At 41.6% G+C, this 24105-nt stretch overlaps 1 protein-coding gene across 1 annotated transcript in view; it reads left to right on the top strand.

The window, feature by feature from the left end:
* The window catches only part of LOC133954928 (AT-rich interactive domain-containing protein 3B-like), a 48524-nt gene that overhangs the window by 1608 nt on the left and 22811 nt on the right, over window positions 1-24105 (top strand). Inside the window, exons 2-4 of the mRNA XM_062389506.1 lie at window positions 62-694; window positions 21712-21786; window positions 22414-22486. Of these exons, the coding sequence (XP_062245490.1) occupies window positions 62-694; window positions 21712-21786; window positions 22414-22486 (781 nt within the window). The remainder of the gene's footprint in view (window positions 1-61; window positions 695-21711; window positions 21787-22413; window positions 22487-24105) is intronic.

The raw sequence follows: 24105 nt of genomic DNA, 5'->3' as shown, positions 1-24105 counted from the left end.
AGGGGTAATTCGATTTCCATATGTGGTAGGTCATCCATGACTCCTTCTCTTCCTCCTACAGCCCAGTATGTCACAAGAGCCTGGTGTGGCCTTTCCTCAGAGCACCTCTACAGGGGGGATGAAGCTGGAGGCAGTGATGGAGCAACTCCAGCGCCAACAGCAGGCTCGACTTGAAATGGAGCGCAAGGAGAGGAAGCTGCGAGAGGCCCATATCATGTATGCCCAGCAGGTTGCTGCCCAGCAAGCCATCCTGGCAGCTGCCCGGGCTTCTGGGGCCACATTCATGGGCAAAAGCCTGGCCGGAGTCATCCCAGGAGGCGGGTTGCCTCCCCGGGTTTCCAATCAGAGCAGTGTGGACTCCGAAAGAGAGGATGATGAGGACAGAGGCCGTGATTCTGGTGATGAGGATGACGACAATGAGATGATGGAAGGAGACGAGGGCAGTGATGAGGATGAGGGAAGTGCCAGTGGTCTGGAGTTCCTCCGCAAGCAGACCCTCGCTTTGCAGCAAAGCGCCTCACGCATCCCTTCCCGCCCATTTGGCAGTTACTCTGCTTCGGCCCCCCAGAGGGCTGCGTCACCGCCTATCAGAGTGAAGCAGGAACCTGACGAGGGCCTGTCTCCTGCGGGGCCTCACTCAGCTACCTCTCCTAATGGACAGGCAGACTGGGGTTTTGAAGATCACTTCAGACAGGTTAGTGCCCTGCCTTGGCTCTTTGTCACACATTTCCCTCCCTATTACAATAGTTCCTGTTATGGTCATTAAACCCCTTCTCAGGATTTTGTGTGTATTAAACCAGGATTACTCCATCTAGAATGTCATTGCCCCCCTCTCTCAATAACACACTCTCTTAAAACGCTTTCTTTCAATTTAAAATGTTTATGCAGTCGCAAAAAACGGTGGACTATTGTCCACCACTCTCCCTTTGAGTGTTCTGTTTGGTTTCCCAGTCTAGCCTCCTACTGTGAGTGACTGCTTAATCTTGACTGTTGGACCAACCTCTCCAGCTGTATCTTTGTGAAACACTTCAAATCTCTGCGGAGGGTTGACCGCCAATTGGCTTTTGTGGCAAAAAATCCTCGTAAGTGAGTCCTGGCAGCAAGCCAGGCTGAGGCGTAATGTGTTCACGCTCACTAGTTCTCTCCCTCTGCACTCACATTCCGTGAGTGTGTGTGTGTGTGTGTGTGTCTCTCTCTTTTCGATCACTCTTGGCACTTGAATCAGGCTGTGCCTTGGCTCCGATCCAGGCTGCAGAGTCAGCCTATGCAGGCAGCGCTGCTGCCGCTGTGGGGCTGTGGGTGGTTGGCCGGCTGAGCACGAGGATTTTTGTTGGGTGGGAAAGTTGGATGTAGTACACAGAAGCAACCCCTTGAGCCCCCATCCCAAGAGTTTTGGCTGTGTGCCACTTTCTTTTGAAGGTAAATATTGCCTCAGCACAGTGTTACAGAGTGCCGTAATGCCAACTGAGAACCAAGCTGAGCTACATGTGGTTTAGCATCATACCTTGACACATAGCAAGTTAAAGACAGCTCAACTGCCTGAGAATGATATAAAAAGCCTTTGTTGCACAAGAGTGTGCAGTGTCAGAGGACATATTTGTGCTTGATCACTGTGCGGAGGGTGCAGGACTATCACGTGTCTGGATTTTATTACTGTCTATTTAAAGGCAAATGTCTTTGAATGGTGGTTCTCTACACCACATTGCCAAATTTAGCCGTGGAGCATGTTCATTAGGTGCTGACACGCAGCAAATATGAATGGAAAAAAACTAATGTATAGTAGAAAAAAATTAAGTGGATTGCATATAGGCCATTTAATTACACATAAAATTGTTAATTAATTAATTAATTAATTAATATTTCACAAATAAGTGAGTTAATGGGCGTGCTATATATGGTATAACATTACTCCATACAATATGATCACTGTATAAAGTGGAGTTTCACTGCATTGGCTGCTTATTGTTTCCAGTGGTGTTAGAAAATAGTTGGGGGGGGGGGGGCATTATTCTGTGGGCTTTGTGTGAATGTTGTCAGCGCAGAATATCACAGCAGCAAAGTTGTAGCTGACCAGCGCCCTATCTGTGGCCTGGCGTCTTTTTTGAGGAGAGGCAGGCTGAGCCTGGGGGGTTGGGCAGGCATTATGGGATGAAAATTGGTCTGGCCTTTTTTTGTTTCCTCTCTTTTATCTTTCCTGTCATTATGTCAGCTCTGCAGTATTTAATGACTGCTCATCTCTTCAGGCAGTTTCAGGTTGCACTGCTGTAGGGGGAGGGGGACAGTGGATTTTTGATGTCATTGTCTTCAAGGGGCCAGAGACAAGCCTGGCAGATGCCACAAATACCGAGCTCCCCCTGTAATAACAGGGGAAGCACATTTATTGCGTTCTAAAAGTAGTGCCAGAGAAAAGATGACTGGCTCAGGAGACAAATGTATGTAAATCCATTTACATTAACATTTGCATTTCATATAGCCATTCACACTGGGTGGATTCAAAGCACCCTGTGTGTGTACGTTGTGGCTACTCTGATCAGAGATACTGACCTGGTGTTGAGTCATAGCAAACCTAGTTTTTAAAATGACACAAAAAACACTAATAATGTCCATTTACTCATTCATCTAGATTTCAATGATTTATGGTTCTGAGACAATGTATAGGACATGTTCAACACAATGTTGCCCATATATACAATGAAAAGACAGTGTATAGCTCTGTAGCAGAACCTATTTAAATTAAGTTTTATTCAGCAGCAGCACTTGACTGACAACCATTTGATTGGTTTGACTTGTCGTCCTTTACTCCCGAGTGTTTGGGGTATATGTGAGTGGCGAGGGTCCATACAGGTCAGACTGGGGGTGTGACGGACATGGGTAACCAGTGTTTTCATGTCAGTGATGTATGTGTGGTGACCTCATCCTTGTCTTAACCAGCAGAGTAAATAATTGTCAAACAAGGGGACAGACAAAGCTGTCACGTGGGGCGGACAACTGGCCGGCCTCAGCACTCTGGCCTCCACCATAGTGGGACAGAGGCTCTATGACCTCTGTAATCCCCCCCGCCCCCTCCTGCTCACACACACGTCCACAGACCCCTATGCTCCTTGTGATCATTGCTCTGTGATTAATTTAGTTTTAATCATGCCTGCAAAGCACAGATTGGGTCTTATGTCCTAATATATACTGGTGTGATTGCTTCCGTTGGATCGGCTGGATGTAGTAACTGAGCAGAATTCTTTGGTAGGCTACAGGTGGTGTGTGAATACGAGGGCTTTCAAATGATACTTTCTCAAGCCATTTGCTCCTGTGCAATCTGCCGTTTGACAAATGAGACAAAATGGAGACTGAACAGAGCATGTCTACATTTGCATGGCTGTTATAACAAAGGCAGAGTGATGACAAAAGCGCAAGACATAGAAAAGCGATACTCATACTAGCACTTCTGTCATCACATCACAGGGCTGAATTGTAGGTTTTAGGAGTGCTACCAGGCATGCAGCCAAGTGTTCAGTAGATGTGTGGGTGGCCACATTTTAATTGTTTCTAAATGGAGATATGGTGCTCTTGTGTAATGATGTTGCATCACTCGCAGAAGAAAATAACATCATGAATTACACTATGTTTTTTCTTTTTCTTAGTTTTGTTATTGTTACAGCCAAGAGCTTAGATGACCAACTGCAAGCTAATGTATTTACCAGGCTCAATTACAAGGAGCTGAATAATAACCTACTGCATGCCTGATAAGATTAATAGTTTTTCATTTCAGTCTGAAGATTCAGAAAACCGGAAAAACCGGAAAACCTTTTCTTCAGTCTTTTCAGAGAAAGTAAATCAGTGCAACAGGAGAGCTCACCTTTTCTTTGAGGCAAGAGAGAAGAAGGGAAGATATAGTAATGCCGTAAAAGAGGTGGCCAACCAGACAACAGACCTCTGTTGAGTCTGGTTGACCTCTGTTGGGTCTGGTTGGCCACTCCCAGAAAACTGGGCATCTGCCCAGTTTTCTGGGAGTAACTGGACATCTGCATCTGTTGAGCCCTGCCATCACTTGCCACCCGCGGAGCCACTGCTGCTGCTGAGATACTGAAGGCTGCCTCTCTGTTGGGCCAGTGCTGTTGCATAATTTAGCTGTCGCCTCAGCAACACGCCAGCCAGGATGTGGGGAGTTACACGGCTGCAGCGCAGAGATCGATAAGAAATGTTTGTGAGCTTTTAGAAACAGACATTTTTCAATCATTTTTCATGGATCATTTATGATAAATGAGGAGGATATTTGTATTTAGTAGATAGATTCAAAGTTTTTATTTTGGCAGTGTAATGTGGAACAAATGATGACGCAAAAGTGAAAAAACAAATAAATACGAATGATAATAGGGGGGGAAACACATGCACACACATATACACACACATACATAGAACACACTCTCTGCCTGATGTGCATCCTGTACAAGCCAACCAGACCTGGTTTCTGCTTTGGGAGGGTTGTGTTGGTGTTTCACATACCATAACTGTCAGTGGGTTTCAAATGGTGTACTTAGTCTTATTCCGTTTACTGGACTTCCTGTTATGCTGATGTAATAAAGCTGGAATTACCATCTGATCCCTGATTGTGCAAACCGCTTGCAAATGGAGGTCATTCAGCTGAGGTGCATTTAACCATGTGGCAGTGCAGTAGAACAAGTGTGAGACCTGTATAATCAGATATTTACCAACTGTTGAGCTACACAGGAATTGAAGACCTCAACAATGTTTTTTCAATTCTGCTGTTAAAGAAGACAGCAATGCATTCATCTGACAATGAATACATTGTTCCCCCTGGTTTAACTGTACAAGATTCAGACAATGTTAAAGTTAAATAATAAACAATAAGTCAGCACATCAGTTATTGTTTACTTAAATTGAAATGTAAGGACTTTTGAGCATAATGAGGAAAAGTTGACCAATAAGCCACTGTAATAGAAAAAAAAAATAAGCTTGTAAACCAATATAAAATGGGGTTCCTTAACATTGTGCGTCAAGAAATATAGACTTTTTTTATAAATGTTAGTGTATTACTGATACATAATCTCTATTTTCATTTTTCATGTCCTCAATTCTGCACCAGGTTCATCCTCATCTGGTTGACTTCATTACTACAAAATTACATTACCAATGACAGTTGTGAGTAGTGGCCTTGACAGTAAATGGTTAACCTCGTTTCTAAATTCCCCCCCTTAGCCAAAACACTGATCTCAATGCAGATTAGGTAGGTTAAGGTGTCTGATTCTTGTTGTATTCTTCATCAAGATTTCAACTGAGCTGCCATTTATGTCTCAGTTCTTGCTTTCATGTCTTATAACTGTTTAATCTGAACAACTTCTACCATTCAACTTATATTTAAATGTATTCAGGTTTGTGGCTTAACCTCTTCACTTTTTATGCATTCAAATTCCTTATCACATTCAAAAAGCAAGTGTCAATTACCAAGTATTCAGATGGAAATTCCTCCTTCAAAGAAACAAGATCCTAAAAAAGTCCAAATTAAGAGAGAAGGCCAGACTCAATATTGGTCTGGCTTTTCTGAGATGGCGAGAGCTGCTTAACAGTTTGCTGTACTTGATTTGGAACTGGCTTTTCTTCTCCTCACCATCATACGTAACTCAAATCTCTCATAATATGTTCCATGTTTTTGCATCAGTGAGCTGCTTGAGTGGTCAAAAGATCATTCGTTGACTAGTGTTATTATGAATTTGTCTGGCAAATGTAGTTCTTTGCGGGGGGGCTCTCAGGGAATCTTAAGTCAGTTGTGCTTCTGGTTGTGTATTTAGTGAAAGCTCTTGCTGTGCTTTACAACACCATGCTGGGACCACAAGTCTGGCAGTGTGGCAGAAAAAGCATTTGCTTTGATCAGAGATTTAGTTCGCATTGTGCAACTTGTAGTGGCAGTGAATACCATATATACGACCCCTTTCTCACTGGTCAAAAACACTTACACCAACTTGCATCTGGCTTTGTCTGCAAAGTGAATGGATACGATTGGTATTCACTCCCAGGTCAAATGACTCTGCTGGAGACATTGGTTTTAATCAGCTCCGGCTCTGATTGGCATTGATAGAAACGTGCCACTTGAGTGAACGTACTAATTTGGCAGTCCAGCAAGGTGAGAAAGCAGTTTTGGTGTATTCAATTATAATGCACCGGGGGGAAAAAACTAGAGAGGCAAGTACTACTGTACTGGCATTGGGTAAAGGGTCAATTTATTTGTTATTTTTTAACTGCACATACCCACTAATGTTGTTGTGAAAGAGGTATACTTATACTAACATTTTAACGTAAAAGTTCCAATGCGTTAAGTTCTAAATAATTAAATAAGAAATAAAAGCTCTACATGTTAGAAACAATTTTATTTTGGCATATCCTCCTATTAAATGTGAAAGTTTCAAATCACTGTTTTTATGGTCATTTGGTAGTCCAGAGTTTTTTACACACTGAGTTGAGCTGCAGTGTTTACCTATTCATTTATACGTTGCATTCCTGTGGGATTTCTCAGTCTATGTTTGTAGTTCGGTGCTGTGTGAAGCTTGCTTTGCCTCATTAACAGCCGACCTCGGATGGACCTCGGAAGGAGGCGACTGGGCTTTCAGATCTGGATTGCCCTTTTTAATGGCATTTTTCTGATTGATGTTACTCTGCTTAATGTGGCCCGACTGCTATGGCTACGGTTGAATTTGTGTCAGGGTAGAAAATTAATGGCAGGCTACACAATTAGAGTTGTGCAATTATAATTTTCACTTCCAGTAGAGCTCTAGTATAGGCAACATGGGAACATTTAACTTAACTAAAATTGTCTGTTGTATTATAAATAGCAACACAATTTTTTTCCTGAACCATTAAAAGTCTGTTTATCCTTATCACTACGTTAGAATGTAGTCATTTGAAAATCAGGGTAATTTTGCTGCATTTGGTCTCCAAATCCTAATGGTGAGAATTTTTGCACCCAAGTGTTTTTTGAAAGTTTTTCTCTTCCAAATGTCAGTTTATCAAAGGTGTAACAATCCTCGTATAGAACAAGCTTCATTTTGTGCTGACCCGCACTTAACAGCCAGGTGTGGAAGATTTCCCGTGCCCAGAAATAGAGGTATTGAATTTAGTAGGGAGATGAAGGGGGAGGGAGAAGGAGGAGGAGGAGATGCTGTGTAAGAGTGGTTAGTGGTCTGGCTCAACACTACTACACTGCCCCACCCAGAGGAAACATTCCAGACGGAATTAAAGAGTTAACTCTTCAAACAGTGAACATTCCCACCGGGGGCTCCCAGCAAGAGACAGGGGGTTGGATGGGGGTAGGTGGGTGGGTGGGTGGTTTGTGCGTGTCCGTGTGGTAGTTGGGATCCTGATTGGTGATCTTTCAATTCATTTCACTCAGTGTCGCAGTGGTTGTAAACGATGGGTCTGAATGGGAGGAGCTGGATGGGAGGGCCCACTGGTGTAAGCAGAGACACTTTTTTATTTGTCTGAGCCCCAAAGGGCACATCTGCTGCTGGCAGACGGGAGGAGGCTTCTCTTGGTGGGACCAGTCCCCTCACCTCTGCCACATCACGGCCTGGTCAAACAGTGTGTACTACAGTCTGCGGTGATGCTTCTGCGATCTACAAACCACACTGTATGATTTAGATTGTCAGGTTTTTTACTCTAGGATTAATTGTGCTGGAACCTTAAGGGGATATTACAGTTCATCAAAATGAGAAATGGTTTAGTCTACTGGTTACATTTTCACCACACAGTGATACTCTTGGTTGAAATATAAACCACAAAAAGCATCTTAGATGGAGAATACTTGGACCAAGCCTCTCTCAAGTGGAGCTCTGTGGTCCTGTGGTTTGAAAACATTTAGAATCTTGCATTTCAAATTGTTTGTGCCACACCGCTACAGAGCGATATATTTTCATCTCAATGCATTTTTATGGCATTTTGAATGTGTGGATGAGACTTATACGCCATGTCTTACACCTCTTTGTATGCATATTTTACAAATGTGGATGCACATCCTAAAAATTCGAACAAATAAAAAACTTGAAAAGCTCTCTTGTTTAGGCTTTTTTTTACCAGTGGGAAAGGAGGCTTCTGATACCACATTTATATTTTAACTTGTCCAGATTTTTTTAATTTAGAAAAGACATTCATACTTCTCTCATAGTAAGGCTTTCCCTACTCCACATGTATCTCTTTGAAGCTGCTGTACTTTGCGGTAAAATCCAGAAAATTGGCTACTGAGTTTATCCAGGATTTGCCTTTCACACATGCACAACACAGTGTAAGGTTCTCTGAACAGACTCGTTCACAGAAAAAAAAATCCTCCGTTATTCAGGCGAGGGGTGCAGCTGACAGAGGCAGGAAGTGACATATTAACTCCGCTGCAGAGATCACGTAATTATGTTTGCAGCACCTCGACCCCGTTAACTTTACATTGTTGTTGGTCTCTTCTACGTGTTTGACACCACGTTTTCACAGGGGTGATTTTTGTTTTTGTCGTTTTTTTTCAATTTTGCATCTGTCGTGTGTTAGAAAGGTCATCCAACCCCCCACTCCCTCCCGGTGAACCCAGTAGGGCATCCCCTGCTGGGTTCACACATTGACTATTCCTGGATCTCTACAGACATTATACTAGGAGGCCAGTTGGATAAAGTCCGTAGAAACTGTGGAGTGTCTCACTCTGACATTTTCATTCAGACATGCATCTATTCCCGAGAAAATCTGCAGGAACTGCGAAGTCCAGTGCATGTCTGAAAGCAGCTTTGGAGATAGAAACCAGCTGTATTGACGGTTGGGTTTATTGTCTGTATTCCAGAGTGATTTGCATATGGACATGCGCAAACTTATGGCCCTTTTAGATGTGAGTGTTCCATACTTCTCTTCAGATCCCACTTTACATGCACCAGTCCCCCGATTAGCAGAAACATCTTCACATGAGGAAGGAACATGTCATGCTCCTTTCAACAGATCCATTTCCTTCTGCTTTGACCATGTGTACCTGTTTTGAGTACAAGGTCTTCCTGTCTTTGTGTGAGAAGTGTTTGTGTTACAACTGAAGTAATCACTCCTGCAACATAATGCAAATGACTTTTTGTATGACCCCTCATGCGCATTGTCACTGAGGACTCCAGTTCTCCTCTCCATTTAATTGAATTGAAAGGCAAAATTTCTCACATTTAAATGCAAATGAGGCATGTCCGTTAGAGTTGTCTAACTTTTTTTCAAATCGACCCTGGAAGATTGACTTCCTTGCGTCTAATGGAAACTGAGCTACTGATGCCTGTTGTAATTTGATCAGTTGGTAGTGAAACCACAAGTCCCCCTCCCCACACCATTGCTGGTTCCATTCCTCCTTTACAACCACTCCCACCCAGCATATCTCAACACCTGCTCTTTAATGAAGGCAAACAGAGGAGAGGGGAATAGCCAAATGAAACAAAGACATCCACCAACGCCTTTGGCAGCTGAAGGGAAATAGACCCAAGGTCATATGACACTGTTCAGAAAAGACTCCTTGAGTTTTATATAGTCTTACTGCATATAGTGATACATACAGTGTAAATGTACAGTATATAATTCTGTATTGTCATGTGACTACTGTGTGATGCATTGACCCCTGGCACAGTATGTGAGGTCCTGTTGTCCTTGTACCATACATGGTCTCTTATAGACTGTATATTTAACTGGTCCATATTCGCACCACTGATGCCAAAATTATCATGATGACCAGTTAAAGTGCTTTACAGTACAGTTTATTACCATTCTCCCATTCCAACACACAGTCATACAGTGCACCTATGGGGAGCACTTTTTCTATGAGGGGTAATTTGGGGTTATGTGTCTTGCCCAAAGACACTGCGGCATGCAGATGGGGAAGACTGGGAACAAACCACAAACCTTCTCTACCCCCTCAACCGTCCCCTGTACTTGTTATTTACAAAAGGGATTTTATGATCAACATGAACATGAGAACTATCACAGTGCATTTTGTCTAGCACAAATATTCACATATAATCTTTTAAGGTATTGGAATACTGTCACCACCACTGACTTGAGCTTCATATGATTTTATCTTTCTAGTTCTATTACAATACACTGTTGGTATTTTTTAAATGGAAATTAAATCCTACTCTTTACAGGGCCTTGTGGAGTGTAAATGTTGAAATTTTGCAACAGAAGCCAACCTTTAAACCAAGCAGCTGTACAAGCGCTTTGTCTAAGTGAAATTGTCTTAGACTGGTTAAATCATCATACGAATTGGAAAGTTGCCCTTGTTGTTTGTTTCTTGTTTTCAGGACTCAGCTCTAAACAAATTTTGGTTTACAGAAAAAATATATATTCTGAGGTCCAACAAACTGATTCCATATAAAGTGGCATTGCTTACATAACTTTTCCCATTGGCACTGATACAATGTTGACATTGCCATACCACAGTTCTGTAATTCTTTAGCACTAAGGAGAAAAGGCATTGGTAGAGGTAATATGCTTAACCTATGTAAAATGTTTTTTTTATGTTAATTGAAAAACCTGAAAAACAGGAGCCTAGTATAGGGAAATAGTAGGTTGACCTGCAGTTCCTAGGAAATACCTGTCAGTGTCTGGTCTTTGATACCAAATTATGGCTGTACTCTTTTGAAGAAGACTAATTATTATTTGCTGTTTTGAGAATTTCGTGACAGATAGATATCACAACAACAATTTCTTTTTTTATAAAGGATTTACTGCTTTCATGAGGTGCAAAATGGCCTTACAAATGCTGGTGATACTGATCAGTGGAAAATGGCCTGACTTGCCCAATCTAAAGACCAATTAGATGGGAGATTTTATCAGGGACCTAAAGCAATGTCAGCAATTGTGTGTATGCATTTCAGCCACAGCCGTCTCCAAAGAAAAAAATTCAGTTGAAAAAATGAATTGTCTCTTTGGGTTCTGGCATTTGGCTTCGCTCCTTGTAGAAAAGGCCATACGTTGAGGAGGTGTGGACGTGAAGAGTGAGAGTAGCCTATTGTTAGTGGCTTTCTTGGCTGTCTTCTGCAGTTGGTTTGGCTGAGGTCCAGGCTTGTGTCAGGGGCCTGTAGGTGCTAACTGGGCCACTGTGTCAAGGCCCTTGGGTAAACACAGCAGCTGACTGGGACCTGGCACAATGCCACACGGAGTAGTAGGAGGTGAAAGAGACGCACGAGGCTTTTCTTTCTCTATGACTTGCCTGCTTTTCAAATCTGCACAATCACTGTGTTACCTGCCAAATTCCCATGTAGTTTATAGTAGCAGCATGTGGCTCGGTTGTCTGCCAAGTCTTCAAACAGAAGCTGAGCGTAATGTTTCGCTTGTAAGAGGGGAACCACTGGCAGAGGAGGAAGAAAGAAAAAAAGTTCTTGGCTGCGGCCCAGGAAACGTCACATTACACTCAAAGCAATGTGTTCTCAGCTCTGCTTCCAACATTTACATTCAACATTTAGGGCTATGCAAACCCCCAGAGCTGATCACTTCCTAAATCACAATCATCACTAGAAACTAACAGTAAGACATGTCTGTCAAAGGCTCTGGCTAGTTATCTTAAATGTTGTTCCAGTTTACTGACGGCTTCATTTATTCATTCATGCAAGTAGCTGTTTGTTTTTATGAAAAAGGAAGATATTCATCTTAACTCAATTATTAGTTTATGTATTCAGCTTTATAGAGGTAAAGTATTTGACAGTTTGAGATAAAAGGGTAACCTGTGTTAGATGGATATTTCAATGGGTGTCATTTGCACACACATTGTTGGACTCACAACTTGTATTACAAAACAGCCACATCAGATCTCTGACCTGTGGCTAATCCGGTTAATAGACAATCACACTGTGAATAGAACTATGGACCATGTCAACTGCAGTCGATAATTTCAAAAGTCACGTTAGTAAATGATTAAAGAGTGGCACAGAGAACTGAATTATTAACAGCTTTGACTGAACTGAATGTAGATTATTTTAAGAACTATATACTCTTGTTTATCAGAACTGTTACTCTAAGCTTAAGTGTCATGAGGGTTGGATTTTGTTTGTTTGTACAACAACAACAACATATAGATATAATTTGCTGAGGTGTCAGTTTAAAGCAGGTACTGATTGGGCTTCTTGTTATCGGAATTTTACATTACGCGTAATCGGGTCACAAGGTGACTATATACTGAACAGATATCAGCATATTAATGTGGAACTTGGTCCCATAATGTTTGTGGTAGATTTTGTGGGATGCCCCAATCCCAAGCAGGGCCGGCCTTGATTAGCCAGCCATCTGGTCAAACAAAGACATCTAAGGTTTTCCTGCCCTAAATGAATGTGATTAGAAAACCTGAGGAAGCTCCAAGCTTTCAGCATAGGGGGGATTTGTGATCAGATGTTTTGGATCAAAACTGATTGCAATAAGTATAAAATGATTGACACAAAATTGGAACAGGATCTCATACATTTGATGACAATATTGTTCTTAGTCGATCATTCAAACTAATTAGATAACAAATTTGATCTTCCATTATAGCCTGGTTAAAAGTAATTATTTCAGTGGAACATAGGAGCTATATTAAATTTCTACTTGCATGAGAGAATGTAAATCATGTACTGTGCTAAACTCTGTTAATATGTAAAGCATTTTTAACTCTGTGTCTTTGCATTTATTGGTTTAACTATTCTCAGTACATACATGCATCTGCTTTATCTGTTTTATTACATTCAGTACAGCCTGTTTGCTCTGTTATCTATATAATATCCCCTACATCTACAAAAACACAATGTCCCTATATGATAACCATTCATGATTCATCAATCATCAATTTGATCTAATCTGGTCATATATACAGCACCTCAGGCATGTCCTTTTATTGAATGGACAAATATAATTTAGAATATTAAGATTCAATGGCATTTTGTATCCCGCAGCTCTCTATATAATCTATCAAGTGTAATAATTTGTCTGCCTTATCCTTAAACAGGATTATGCTGAAAGGAATACCTGGATTATGTATTGTAATATCTGATTGTAAACTTTGTAAACTAAGATATACAAATGTTGGTATGTGTTAATAATTAACTGATGATTGGTTAATCTCTGAGAAGGATCCGTGATCAATAATATATACTCCAACAATTTGCAATGTTGGATCAGCATTTTCTTTCTGCAGCTAAAAGCAACACAGCTCAACATGAGCAACAGAACGTGTGATGCAGAGTCCCAAGTGGTTTTCCATAAGACATGAACTCAAAATATAAGGTGTTGGACATAATCAGTTCACTGGCTGTCGCTTCTTTTGGTGCTGCTCCCTTTCAGTATTTAAATGTAATCCACCTCCAAAAAAAAACCTTCTTTCCAAATTCCCTCTTGACCTTGTTCATATTTTGAAATAAAAGATCAGCAAGACATTTGCGGGCTAAGGCTTTTTTCTTACAACAATTTATTTTATGCTCCCTGCCAACTGAAACTATCATGTCGGAAAGACAATTACTGATAGTAACATCCCTTTGTAGAACATATGAATGTTTAACACTGTTATCACTTACACTTTGTGCAGTGTTGTGCAGTTGATTCAATCTTGTTAGCTTAGCAAATGGCTGCCAGTGGCTTCCAATGTGATGCAAGCCTCATTAATGGTCCATATGTATACTTTTCTAGCTGCATACATGTACAGTGTTGAGTTACAAATAACTGTGTTCTCATTTTCACACCATTCAAAAAGTGTATGACTAATCATTAAAGAAGTTTAAGATTACTATTGCACATTGGCTTACATTTTAAAGCAGGCAACCTGATAGCTGTTGGCTTATAGTGGCTGCATGATGTTTGCATAACTGTCCCAGTCATGACAATGGAATGACACATGACCTGTTTTATTTTGGCCCAATAATTCCCACACTAATCATGGGAATGGTTGCTCAGTCAAAATTTTGGGGAATTTCTTCTTTTTTTGCATGTCCAGTAGAGATGTTGTAGCCTTTCGGCCCCTGGAGATGAGCTCCAGATGCGTGGCGAGCTGCACCATCCGAGCTCGGGTCCCAGGGGGATACTGGCCTGTCAGAGGTGGAATGCCCCTGCACACTTAACGCTAGCTGAGAGGAAACAGATACCTCTGGCACTGAATGGAGAAATCGCTCCCTATCGATTAGACACTACAGAAAGCTGTGAATTGCGCTTATGGTTTGAACATTTGATACTGTAGATTCAGAGATATAGTCATAACACTAACTTCTCTGATGGAGGAGACACTGAGAGTAATGGGACTGGTTTATAGACATTCTCCTACCTCTCTGCCCTTCTGCCATACGCTAGACAAATAAGTTATTTACCCATCCGATTGCAGGCCTAAGTCATTTGATTTGTATATTAACACAAAACCATATGTAATTAGATGTGATGTGTTTTAATAGCAGTAAAAGTTTTTTGTTGATTGTGAATGTATCAAGTTCCCGACGCTGTCAGTATAATGAGAATGTATATAAAGGGCTATCAGGTCTGTGTGATGTCTCCAGCTGCCATTAGCATGGGGGTGAAGTGGATGTTTGCTCTTTGAAAGATGTGAGATATGCAAGGTATTTTTAGCCAAAGCTTTTCACCGAACAGTTAATAGCTGTTCTGAACTGTATGCAGCAGTATAGCTTCTCGCTCAAAGCTGTATTGATTATATACTCTGTTTTAGTGAGATAATAAGAACTTTGTATATTGGAGAAAACGGTGTCATTGTACAGTCCAGAGATCAAAACAAATAACGTCAAATCAAATTATATGTGAGGGGGCACCAAGGGGGCCTCATGCAAGTCTGGGCATAGTTTAGTTGGAGAATCTAGATTATTGTGGGCCTGAAAGGGTTAACGTAGGGAGTACTGTATGTGGCGGCACAGATGTAATTCACTAAAATGTTTGCTCTCCTTGTGAAAGGGTCTTTGAACCAATGAGTGTGAACTTCTGGCCACACCAGCCTATAAACGTTTTTGTGTGAGCGAAAGGGGCCAGCTAGTAATGTAATGGGGGATGGGGCCTCTGCCTGTGGAATGTGGTGTCTTGGTGAAAGGGCTGGAGCTGAACAAATGCAGTCAGTTTATTTGGCAAACCAGACTTGCTAGTCACCAAGACACATGTTTACTCAGCAACTAAATATACAGATCCACCTCTTTCTTTCAGACATAGTTCTTTCTCAGAGAGCCGGACTTTATATAATGGTCTATTGGCCAGTCACAGACAGGCACGAGCATTGGTGTATGTATGCCATTTACCATTTTACCATTTACAGTATCACACTCACATGGTGACACTCTATAAATTAAATAATCCCTAATCAAGATTTATGGGAAAATATCCTAGATTTTTCAGATATTCAATGTGTTATGGGCTCGACTATATACAAAATAAGAAAATATCACCAAAGGTGATGTGTCGTTCAAGCTCTTCTTTCCCGTTGTATAATCTCTAACTCTCTGCGTGTGAAATAGAAAAATTAGATGAGACGAAGAAGTGCATTGATCCACGTCACTCAATTCTTCTTCTGTATGACTGTCTGCCTGCCTCTTTTCAATCTATCTTTTTACCTGTGACACCCCACCCCTCTCTTTTTTGTGTTTCTCTTTTTTTCAGCTTTGTAATTGGAGTGATTAATGGAGGGAGGGGTAGTCATGCCTGGAGGCCTGTTTTTCAGTGGCCTGTTTAGAAGTGCAGCACGGCTGAGGCTGGGCAGGTAGCAACATGCTGTGCCCTTGGACATTTAGCCCCCTTGTCCCCGCTACTTGTTGTATGTTTCCCCCAAGAGCCAGAATCCTATTCCAGCTACAAACATAACCGGACACTCAGAGACAGGCATTCCCCTGGGTCCTGTTCTCTGCTGCCGACTTGCTCTTGTGTGATATGTGACCTTTTTTATGCTACATAATAATTCTCAATGAAAGCAGGGAATAACTAGTGATCTGTTCGGAAGTACAACCTCCACCATATGTTCCAGTGTGGCAGTGAGATTTACTTCCCTCTCGTTGCACATGGAATCACGATTAGCTAGAGCTTTTGTTGGCGGTAGCGTATGGCCGGCTCACCATGAGATCCTTTACAGTAGTTAGCAGATAAAGGACGCCATCCGCTCAGCCCAACTCCCAACACCCCCGCCCCTCACCCACTGCCCCCTCCCTGTGGCAAGAGGCCCTATAAATGATTCCTGGAGTCCTGCAGAGGGATCAAGGCCCCAATTATTTGATTTGGATTAAAGATTGCTGCCCCCCACAATGCTCGTTTTTACAGGCATGCTGAGAGGAAGCAGATTCGCTTTCGGTGAGAGCACGAAGGCGATTTCGCAGATGGATTTAAGCTAAAGTCATTAGGGCTCTTGTTTTCTAGTAGATTAGAAAACATTTCTACTACTCTTCTCTTAGCAAAAAGGTGTACAAAAACACATAAATATCTATTATCTGGCACTACAGTTTATTTAAATAAATTTTTAGAAAAAGCAGAGCTTGAGTTTTGAATACTTTTGATAAAATGTTTTTATTCAATTGTATAAAATTAGCAATAGTTAAACTATTAAAGAAGCATGTGGGGTCTTTTCTGACTAGTCGCCATTCATCACAGTTGTTGGCTGTGATCCAGATTTCTACTGGGGACCTTGATTGTGATTAAATTACTGCTGCTGTGTCTGTTTAAAAGATTTCCCTCCCTGAACTGTTTTGACAGGCAGCAATTTGGCAAAAAAAGACTAGTCCAGGAATGAGATGTTAAGAGTACTTATGGGATGAGAGGGGCTCTCCTGTTATTCTGAGGTACTGTTACTGGTGTACAGGAATGTTGGTGAATTTCTCTTAAGCCAACCTTGTTTCTGTGTGCTTGGCAGAGTTTGCACTGAGCACTGCAACATTTGGTAACCCTTGATTTACTGCCGGGCGTTGCTATAGGGTTTTTGCTTGTATGTGCATTTATAAAGGATAGGTGTGGCTGTAAGTGTTTACACTGTTTGGTTTTGCAATTGGATGAGGGTTTCCCATGGAACCCTTCACAGTGTTTGTCAAAGTTAGGGTGTCCTGTTGGAAGTTAGGGGTTAGGTCACCCTGGGAGCAGTCATATTGCCCTCATCTCAGTGTTCCTGGCGTTGTGCTAGATGACTGAGGATGATGAGTATTGACGTGTGCTGTGAGATTGCGTCCGGAGGGGGCTGGGGACTTCCCTATGTTTGCATATCCAGGGCTATTGATTTGGGCCCACTGTTCAATGGCTGTGGCCCAGGGGACTTGGTAAGCAAAGTGGAGCTGTGCAGGGCGGGACAGAGTGCCATGACAGTATCTCAAAGTGGGAGCACAGGGGTTAGTGTCATGGCTGAGGCTAACAGGGCACTAATATGGCAGAGAGATGTGTCTCTCTTCTTCAGGGCATGTTTATTCTGTGGGATCACACCAACAGGCTCCAAAACAACTGGTCTACTTTACATTTCAGATGATCTATGGGGGCCAGTTGGTTTTCCATCCCATTGGTCAGTCATAAGCTTATTAAGTATAGTATGATGTTATTATTTTGAGATTATTGCCAAAGTGAGAACAAAAAGGGGAGTTTTTCCTCTGCTCACCGGCAGCTATTTAAACCCTACCAATCTCCTACTTGAAGGCTAAAGGCTAATTCGTGTGATGCTTTTATTAAGAACAAGCCCCTTCATCTAATAACAGCTCCACTATCAAATTGGAGAAGTGCTGTCAACATCCTGAACAATCAATTCCATCCATCCCCCACTCCCCAAGCAGCAGCCATTAACCCTTCTTGTTCCGGCATGCCTGGCCTCACTAAAATGGTGGCTCTACTCAAGACATCTTTCTATAATGGCTGCGTAGAATTACCCCCAGGCTATGCATCAACATTCAAGTAGGAGTGTGTTGCGAGGTTTGTCCGATGCAAGGTTATGCAAAGAATGTCAACTTGCTGTAGACGAGGGGTTGTCCTTTTTCAATCCTGTTGCTCTCTAGATACAGTGTTTTATATGAGGACTAGCAGAGAGACATGGTGCTGCTAAGTACTGCTCATCTGAATTAAGAAAAAAAAAAGGCGCACCATATACTTATCCCTGATTTGGCGCAGCGCCAGTCAGTCACGTACAGCAATAATATGATTAGGCCACCCACCGCCTGGCCACTAAACCTGCTAACAGCATGAGAGAGAGACAGATAGGAAAAAGTGGTTGCTTAAATATATGAACACTTCTGTGCATCCACCTCCCAGCACACACAGATACACACTATCATGCACGGGCATAAACCCGCAGACATGTGTAATATAGTAATTTCATTAGGCCGTATGGACATTTTAGGCTGCAAACCTACACTCTCAGATGTCTCACTTTACGACTAAGAGATACAACCGTTATTTTATATCATTTAATTATGATTCTCTTGTGGCAACCCAAGCCTTTTAAGTCTCTGTCATGAATGTAAGAAGGGTGTGGGAATGTCTTTTCTTTTTTTTTTTTTAACAAGTAATTTCTGGGTGGAGTGCTGGATGTGATGAAGGGGCTGAGGTGACTGATCATAAGGAGTGGTCCCAAAACATCAGAATCCACTCTAACTTGACAAAAACAACATAGTGTTAACATTCCTCAGCTGACCAAGGTCCCAATTCAAGAGCCAACATGTCTATTCTTGATAAACGGCTTCCATCTTCCAATTACTGTGTTTTTTTTTTAACAGCTCGAGAAGCAGGCAGGTTTTCCATAGATGCAGTTTACCTGTTTGACAGCGTCTTTGTATCTCTCTTCTCTTGGGAACAACCACATTTTAAAGTAACTTCCCAGATGTTAATGCTATAATAGACATTTTTTGCATCGTGCGACGGAACTTTGAAGAACTTCTTGCTTTGAACAAGCGTCAAAGTATTGGCCGCTGTAACGACAATGACCACTCCATGAAGAAAAATATGGCTACTGTCAAAAAACACTCCACCTTCACTCAACATAATCAATATTCCTTCACATCTTTGGAAGATCAGTGGTTATTTCATTAGCTTGACAATATGACACAAATGGTCCCAAACTTGCACCAAATCTCATGTCTGACCGGTACCTCAGGAACTGTAGTTGAAGCAGAGGTGGGGATGGAGCCGTGAGCCAAAGTCTGCCACTGACTGGACAGTGTTCTGTCACTTTAGACCTTTGTTCTTTGTGGATGTCAGGAACACCTTGACCCCTGCCCTCCCATAATACAGAGTGTCCCTTAGGGAGGTGTGCGTGTGCGCGTGAGTTTGGTTTGGATATATACACATTTGTGTTCCCCTAACAAATCCAAGGCCAGTAACCCTGCTCCCAGAGCCTTTACTTTTGAAGTTCAGATTCTCAAGTGGTAAGCTGTAGTGTATGGTTTGTAGTCATTCTGTTTGGATAAGAGCACCTGTTGAAGAATGTATTCAACATTAAATATCTTCACAATGAATTGCGCAGTTCATTATGTTCATTAGGGTTTATCAGATGAGACACTTTCTACCTGCTTTAAGACCGCTCTTTTGATATTATTATCACTGGAATTACACTTAAGTGCAACATTAGCAAAGCACATAAACTTGCTCACAATAGTGATGGTTTTTCCCATGCAGCTCTATGGCTCCTTGTTTGATTACTGGTAGAAAGATAACAGATTGTCAACCTCTGGCCCATTGAAAAGGGAACATCCAGCGCTTATAAAAGGTGCCAAAAAAAAATTCATGCAACAGCAGGCATTTGAGATTATACATGGGTCCCCCTGAATTATCTTTTGCTATAATCATTTATAATGGTTAAAGGTTAACAGAGGTGGTCAAATTGTGTGCAAAGGTCTATAAGGCCTCCAAATGTACCATACTGTATATTTACCTTCACATGATGATCCTGTCGTAATCTCTGTGACATACTATAGATAATGTAAGGTGACAGCGACATGTATTTTTTGATAAGGACTGAGTACATTCATTTTCAACACAAGCTACCAGCTGAAAAGTCAAAAGCAATTTCTTTTTAGAGAATAGCAGAGTGTGGTTAATTTAAAAACAACTATAGTTTTTCGTAGCAATAGAAGAAAACATTAATAACCTGAATCTACAGGTTCACCTTATAAAATTCGACTTGCAAACACATCGCTGTTGGTTTGCAAGTCGATGGCTGATGAGTATTTGTTTGGGGAGTATGAATGTTGACAAATGCCTCACGTACAGAGAGTGAGAGAGTGAAAATGACTTGCTCTCAGGGGCCTTGACAACCTTTGCCCCCTAGCTCTTGTTTCAGTCCATGTAATTGCCACTGACCAATGGGCTCCTGGTTGAAACTAAACCCTGGGCTGCAGCCATTAACATCCCCCACCAAACGGATCTTGTTTTGATTCCTGATGCTTTTATAGGTTTTGTCTTTAGGAGACATTCCTGTTCGGCACATACCGTGCACCCCTTTCTGCCCCTATTTTCCTTCCTTCCCGTCTTGTGGGGCCATTGCCCCACCCCCCTCTACTCACAAACATGCACACGGCCATGATCAGCCTTTGCTCGTGTGTGTGCACTCGGGCTACTGACCAGCCTACCCTCCCCTGGCCCCTCCTGACAGCCAGCTACAATCCATGAACTTGGCCACCCATCACAGCTGCGTTAAGATTGAAGGATGGGGGGCCCTTGCATCCAGCTGGGTCGGAAGACATGGGTGGGGGCAGGGAGGGCCAGATGCAGATGGTTTAGGTCAAATGGAGATGTTTGAGGATGAAGGGGGAGGGTAAACGGGAGCTCAGGGGCATAATAACTCCAGAGGTTGCTCCTCCAACCCCTGGAATAATACATTCTCTGAGTCTGAGTATATATTAGTTTTCATGTGTTTGTGTTGCAGAATGTTGGCAGTTGTGGTCGCAAGTGTCTTAAGTTGCTCAGCCTAGCATTAAGTTTCTGAGCTACTGTCAGTGTCAACCTGACGGGATCTTTGCAAATGAAAACACTTAATTATAAATGAATGGCTTCAAAATCCAGTCTCAAATATAATACATTTGCAAGTACAGTGGAAACTGCTTATATAGTGATCAAGTTTTTCCCGGGCGAAAATACTCACTATTACATGTCATTTAGCTGACGCTTTTGTCCAAAGCGACTTACATTTTTAGAACACTCAGCATTTATGAGGGGGCATTTTAGGGGTTCAGTATCTTGCCAAGGACACTTAGGCACGCAGATGGGAAAGAGTGGGATACGAACCGGCAACCTTCTTGTTGCAGAACAACCGCTCTACCCCCTAGGCCACCCTCTCCCACTATATACTGTTGATTTCTATAACCGCATTGCGTTGCTTTTTTATGACAGTCCCAAAACTTGAAAGGAAGGCAACATTGTGCACTCCCATATGCACGCACATACACCAGTCCAATGATGTATGAAAAAAACGAACAAATCAACACTGTAGGTGGATTTCTTGATCACTGTAACCAAATGATTTAAACAGCATTTGTATAGTAACGATTCTGTCCCAAGCTTTCTGATCTATATAAACGTTTGATAATTATATCTGTGCACACCAGGCGGTTTCCACTGTACCCGTAGTGCAACCAGTGGAACAACCCCAGTCAGTAGCAGCTAGGGAACTTGTTGCATGTCAATTTTTTTCTCTCTTCATTGCCTGTACTTATGATGAATGTCGTAGATAATGACAAGAGCCCACCAACAACTTCCTCCTCTCTATCCATGTTTTTTTACTGACCATATCCCTGTTGTATCTCTTTTTTGTTCTAGAATGGCAGTGCAGGTTGGGCGGATGAGGCCGACAGCAGCAGAGGGCGAGGAGAGGCCTCCAGAGACTTTGCAAAGGTGAGCACTTGAAAATGTGACCACTGAATGGCTTCAGTCATGAGACAACCAAGAAAAGACAGCTTTTCACCAGTTATAAAAATAGAAACATTAATTTTTATGAAAGGTGACGTTGTGGAAATTGTAAACAAATTACCCTTTGAAACAATCTCAAAACATAGAGCTCTAAATATATCTCCATGAGACTGACCAATGTGTCGCCTCACCTCCTCTGTTAAGTTGCACTTCAGCACACCACAACGATAACAGCCAACGGTCAGCTGGCCATTGACATGCATGTACACTATGTTCTGTACATGTGTGAGAGGAAACGACTGCGAACAATTTTTAACTTCAATGAACATTGCAGAGACAAAAAAACGCTATAGACCTCTGTTTTCGAGCAACTGCTAATATGATCAAACAATAAATATATGTCTGATGTACATTTTCAAATCAAATATTTTTCTTTACTTTTCACTTTGGAGTTGTCAGCTAGACCTATACAGGGAAGGGTACTTAAATTAAGATAAACTGCACAATGCACTCCACTGCTTTGTGCTCCACTTACAGGGACAGTGTATCATGTTGAATGGACTCAACGGTGCACCGTGGCAGTAATAAGTAAGAGTCTATTTTCTCTTTCAGTTGTATGAGTTGGACAGTGACCCCAAAAGGAAGGAGTTTTTGGATGATCTCTTCACCTTTATGCAGAAAAGAGGTAAGCAAGAAAGCCAAGAAATGCTATTAAGCAGCACTGCATGCCACCTTCTCCATATCAAAGATTTGTTTTCCTTATATTCCAATCTAGCTGTTTAGCATTCACCTTATGTTGATTTTCTATGTGGTTTAAAGAAAGTTACCAAAGTGTCTAAATCTTAAGAGTTTTGTGGAAAATTTGTGTCAGTGAGTTCCTGATGGAAACATCTATGCTCTATGGTTTCAGACTTAACATCATTTAAGAAATTATATATATTTTGCTAAATAAATACTTTTTTTCCTTGTCTCTTGGAACATCTAAGTTTAAAATCCTGCTGATGATCATTTGCAATATGAATTGCAGTGCAGGTTTGCAATAGTTGCTAGAGAGATATCAGTTGGAGTAAATTTATCACCCTCTGTGTGTGGAAAAAGCAAATGCCATATGACTTCCATTTGTTAAGACTCATTTCCTGTGTCAGCAAGAGTGGGGGGTTGTTATATTTTACAAGGCATCTGGGATTTCACTATAGATTGAATGGTTCAGGCATGCAAAACAACTGGTTTATATGGCAATACAATTGTCAGAACCCATGAAAACAGAGCAGAGATGAAAGTACAAATTCCTCTGGGTCTTTGGTCTTTTAAATGTCCGTGATCGTTGTGTGCTGTGTCACTGATCAACTCAAAAAACATGCTGTAACTCTCACTGACTAAGAAATCCTTTACTAATTCCCCTCCCCAGAGTAAAGGCCTTAAGAGGTCAGCAGGTGAGATCTGCCTCCGCTGATCTTGTGGTTGTGCAGTATCAGAGCCAAGAGGATATGACAGTGGTCTATCTTATTTAGTTGGCCAACAGCTGTGGAGGCTCAGCTGACCGCGTGCTGCTTTTGACACTGCCTACAAGACCCCTCTGACCAGGGCAGCTCAAGCACTTAGGCTTTATCAAACAAATCTGTTGCCAAGCAAGTTACGTGGCTTGAGCAGTACCTCCCACGATGAAGCACAATGTTTTAACAGTGCTGCGTACTTCACATAATGCTTTGGTACGGCACTGTAAAAAATCCCCGATAGAATTTAACCAATGAATCTAAGGTAAAAATGTGCACAGTTTGTTTTTGTAGATTTCATTTAATATTTTGAGTAAAAAGTACCTAAAGGCAACAGCTATGGAACACTAACAGAAATAAGTTAAGTTTACCTAAAGTAAGATAATACAGTACACAAATAATGACCCATACAAATTTAGTATTATTTCATCTTGATTTTTTCCTATTATCAATAATTAATAAATATGACTGGCTAACCATTGCTTAGTCAGTGAAGGGAGATTTACTCAAAAACTTGTTTGTAGACACAACAGCTGGTATTGATCATGTCAACAACTTTCAATCAACAAAATCATCGACAAATACAAATAAAGAGGGTAAATGTGGATTTCGGGCCCTGCCCCCTAACTGTCAGCATTTTACCACCCTCCAAAATCCTTTTTTTTACATTGTATGATGCGTGATGATTGTCTGTGAGTATGTGCGTGAGTGTGGTTCATACTTCATTATGTTTAGTCACAGGCTATGATGAGTAATGATTGTGTAAGTGTGTGGCTCACTATGTTTTGTCACATTATGATTGGTTATATGG

This window comes from Platichthys flesus, chromosome 1 (assembly GCF_949316205.1).
Source record: "Platichthys flesus chromosome 1, fPlaFle2.1, whole genome shotgun sequence".
NCBI lineage: Eukaryota > Metazoa > Chordata > Actinopteri > Pleuronectiformes > Pleuronectidae > Platichthys > Platichthys flesus.
This window is presented reverse-complemented; position numbering and strand designations above follow the sequence as displayed.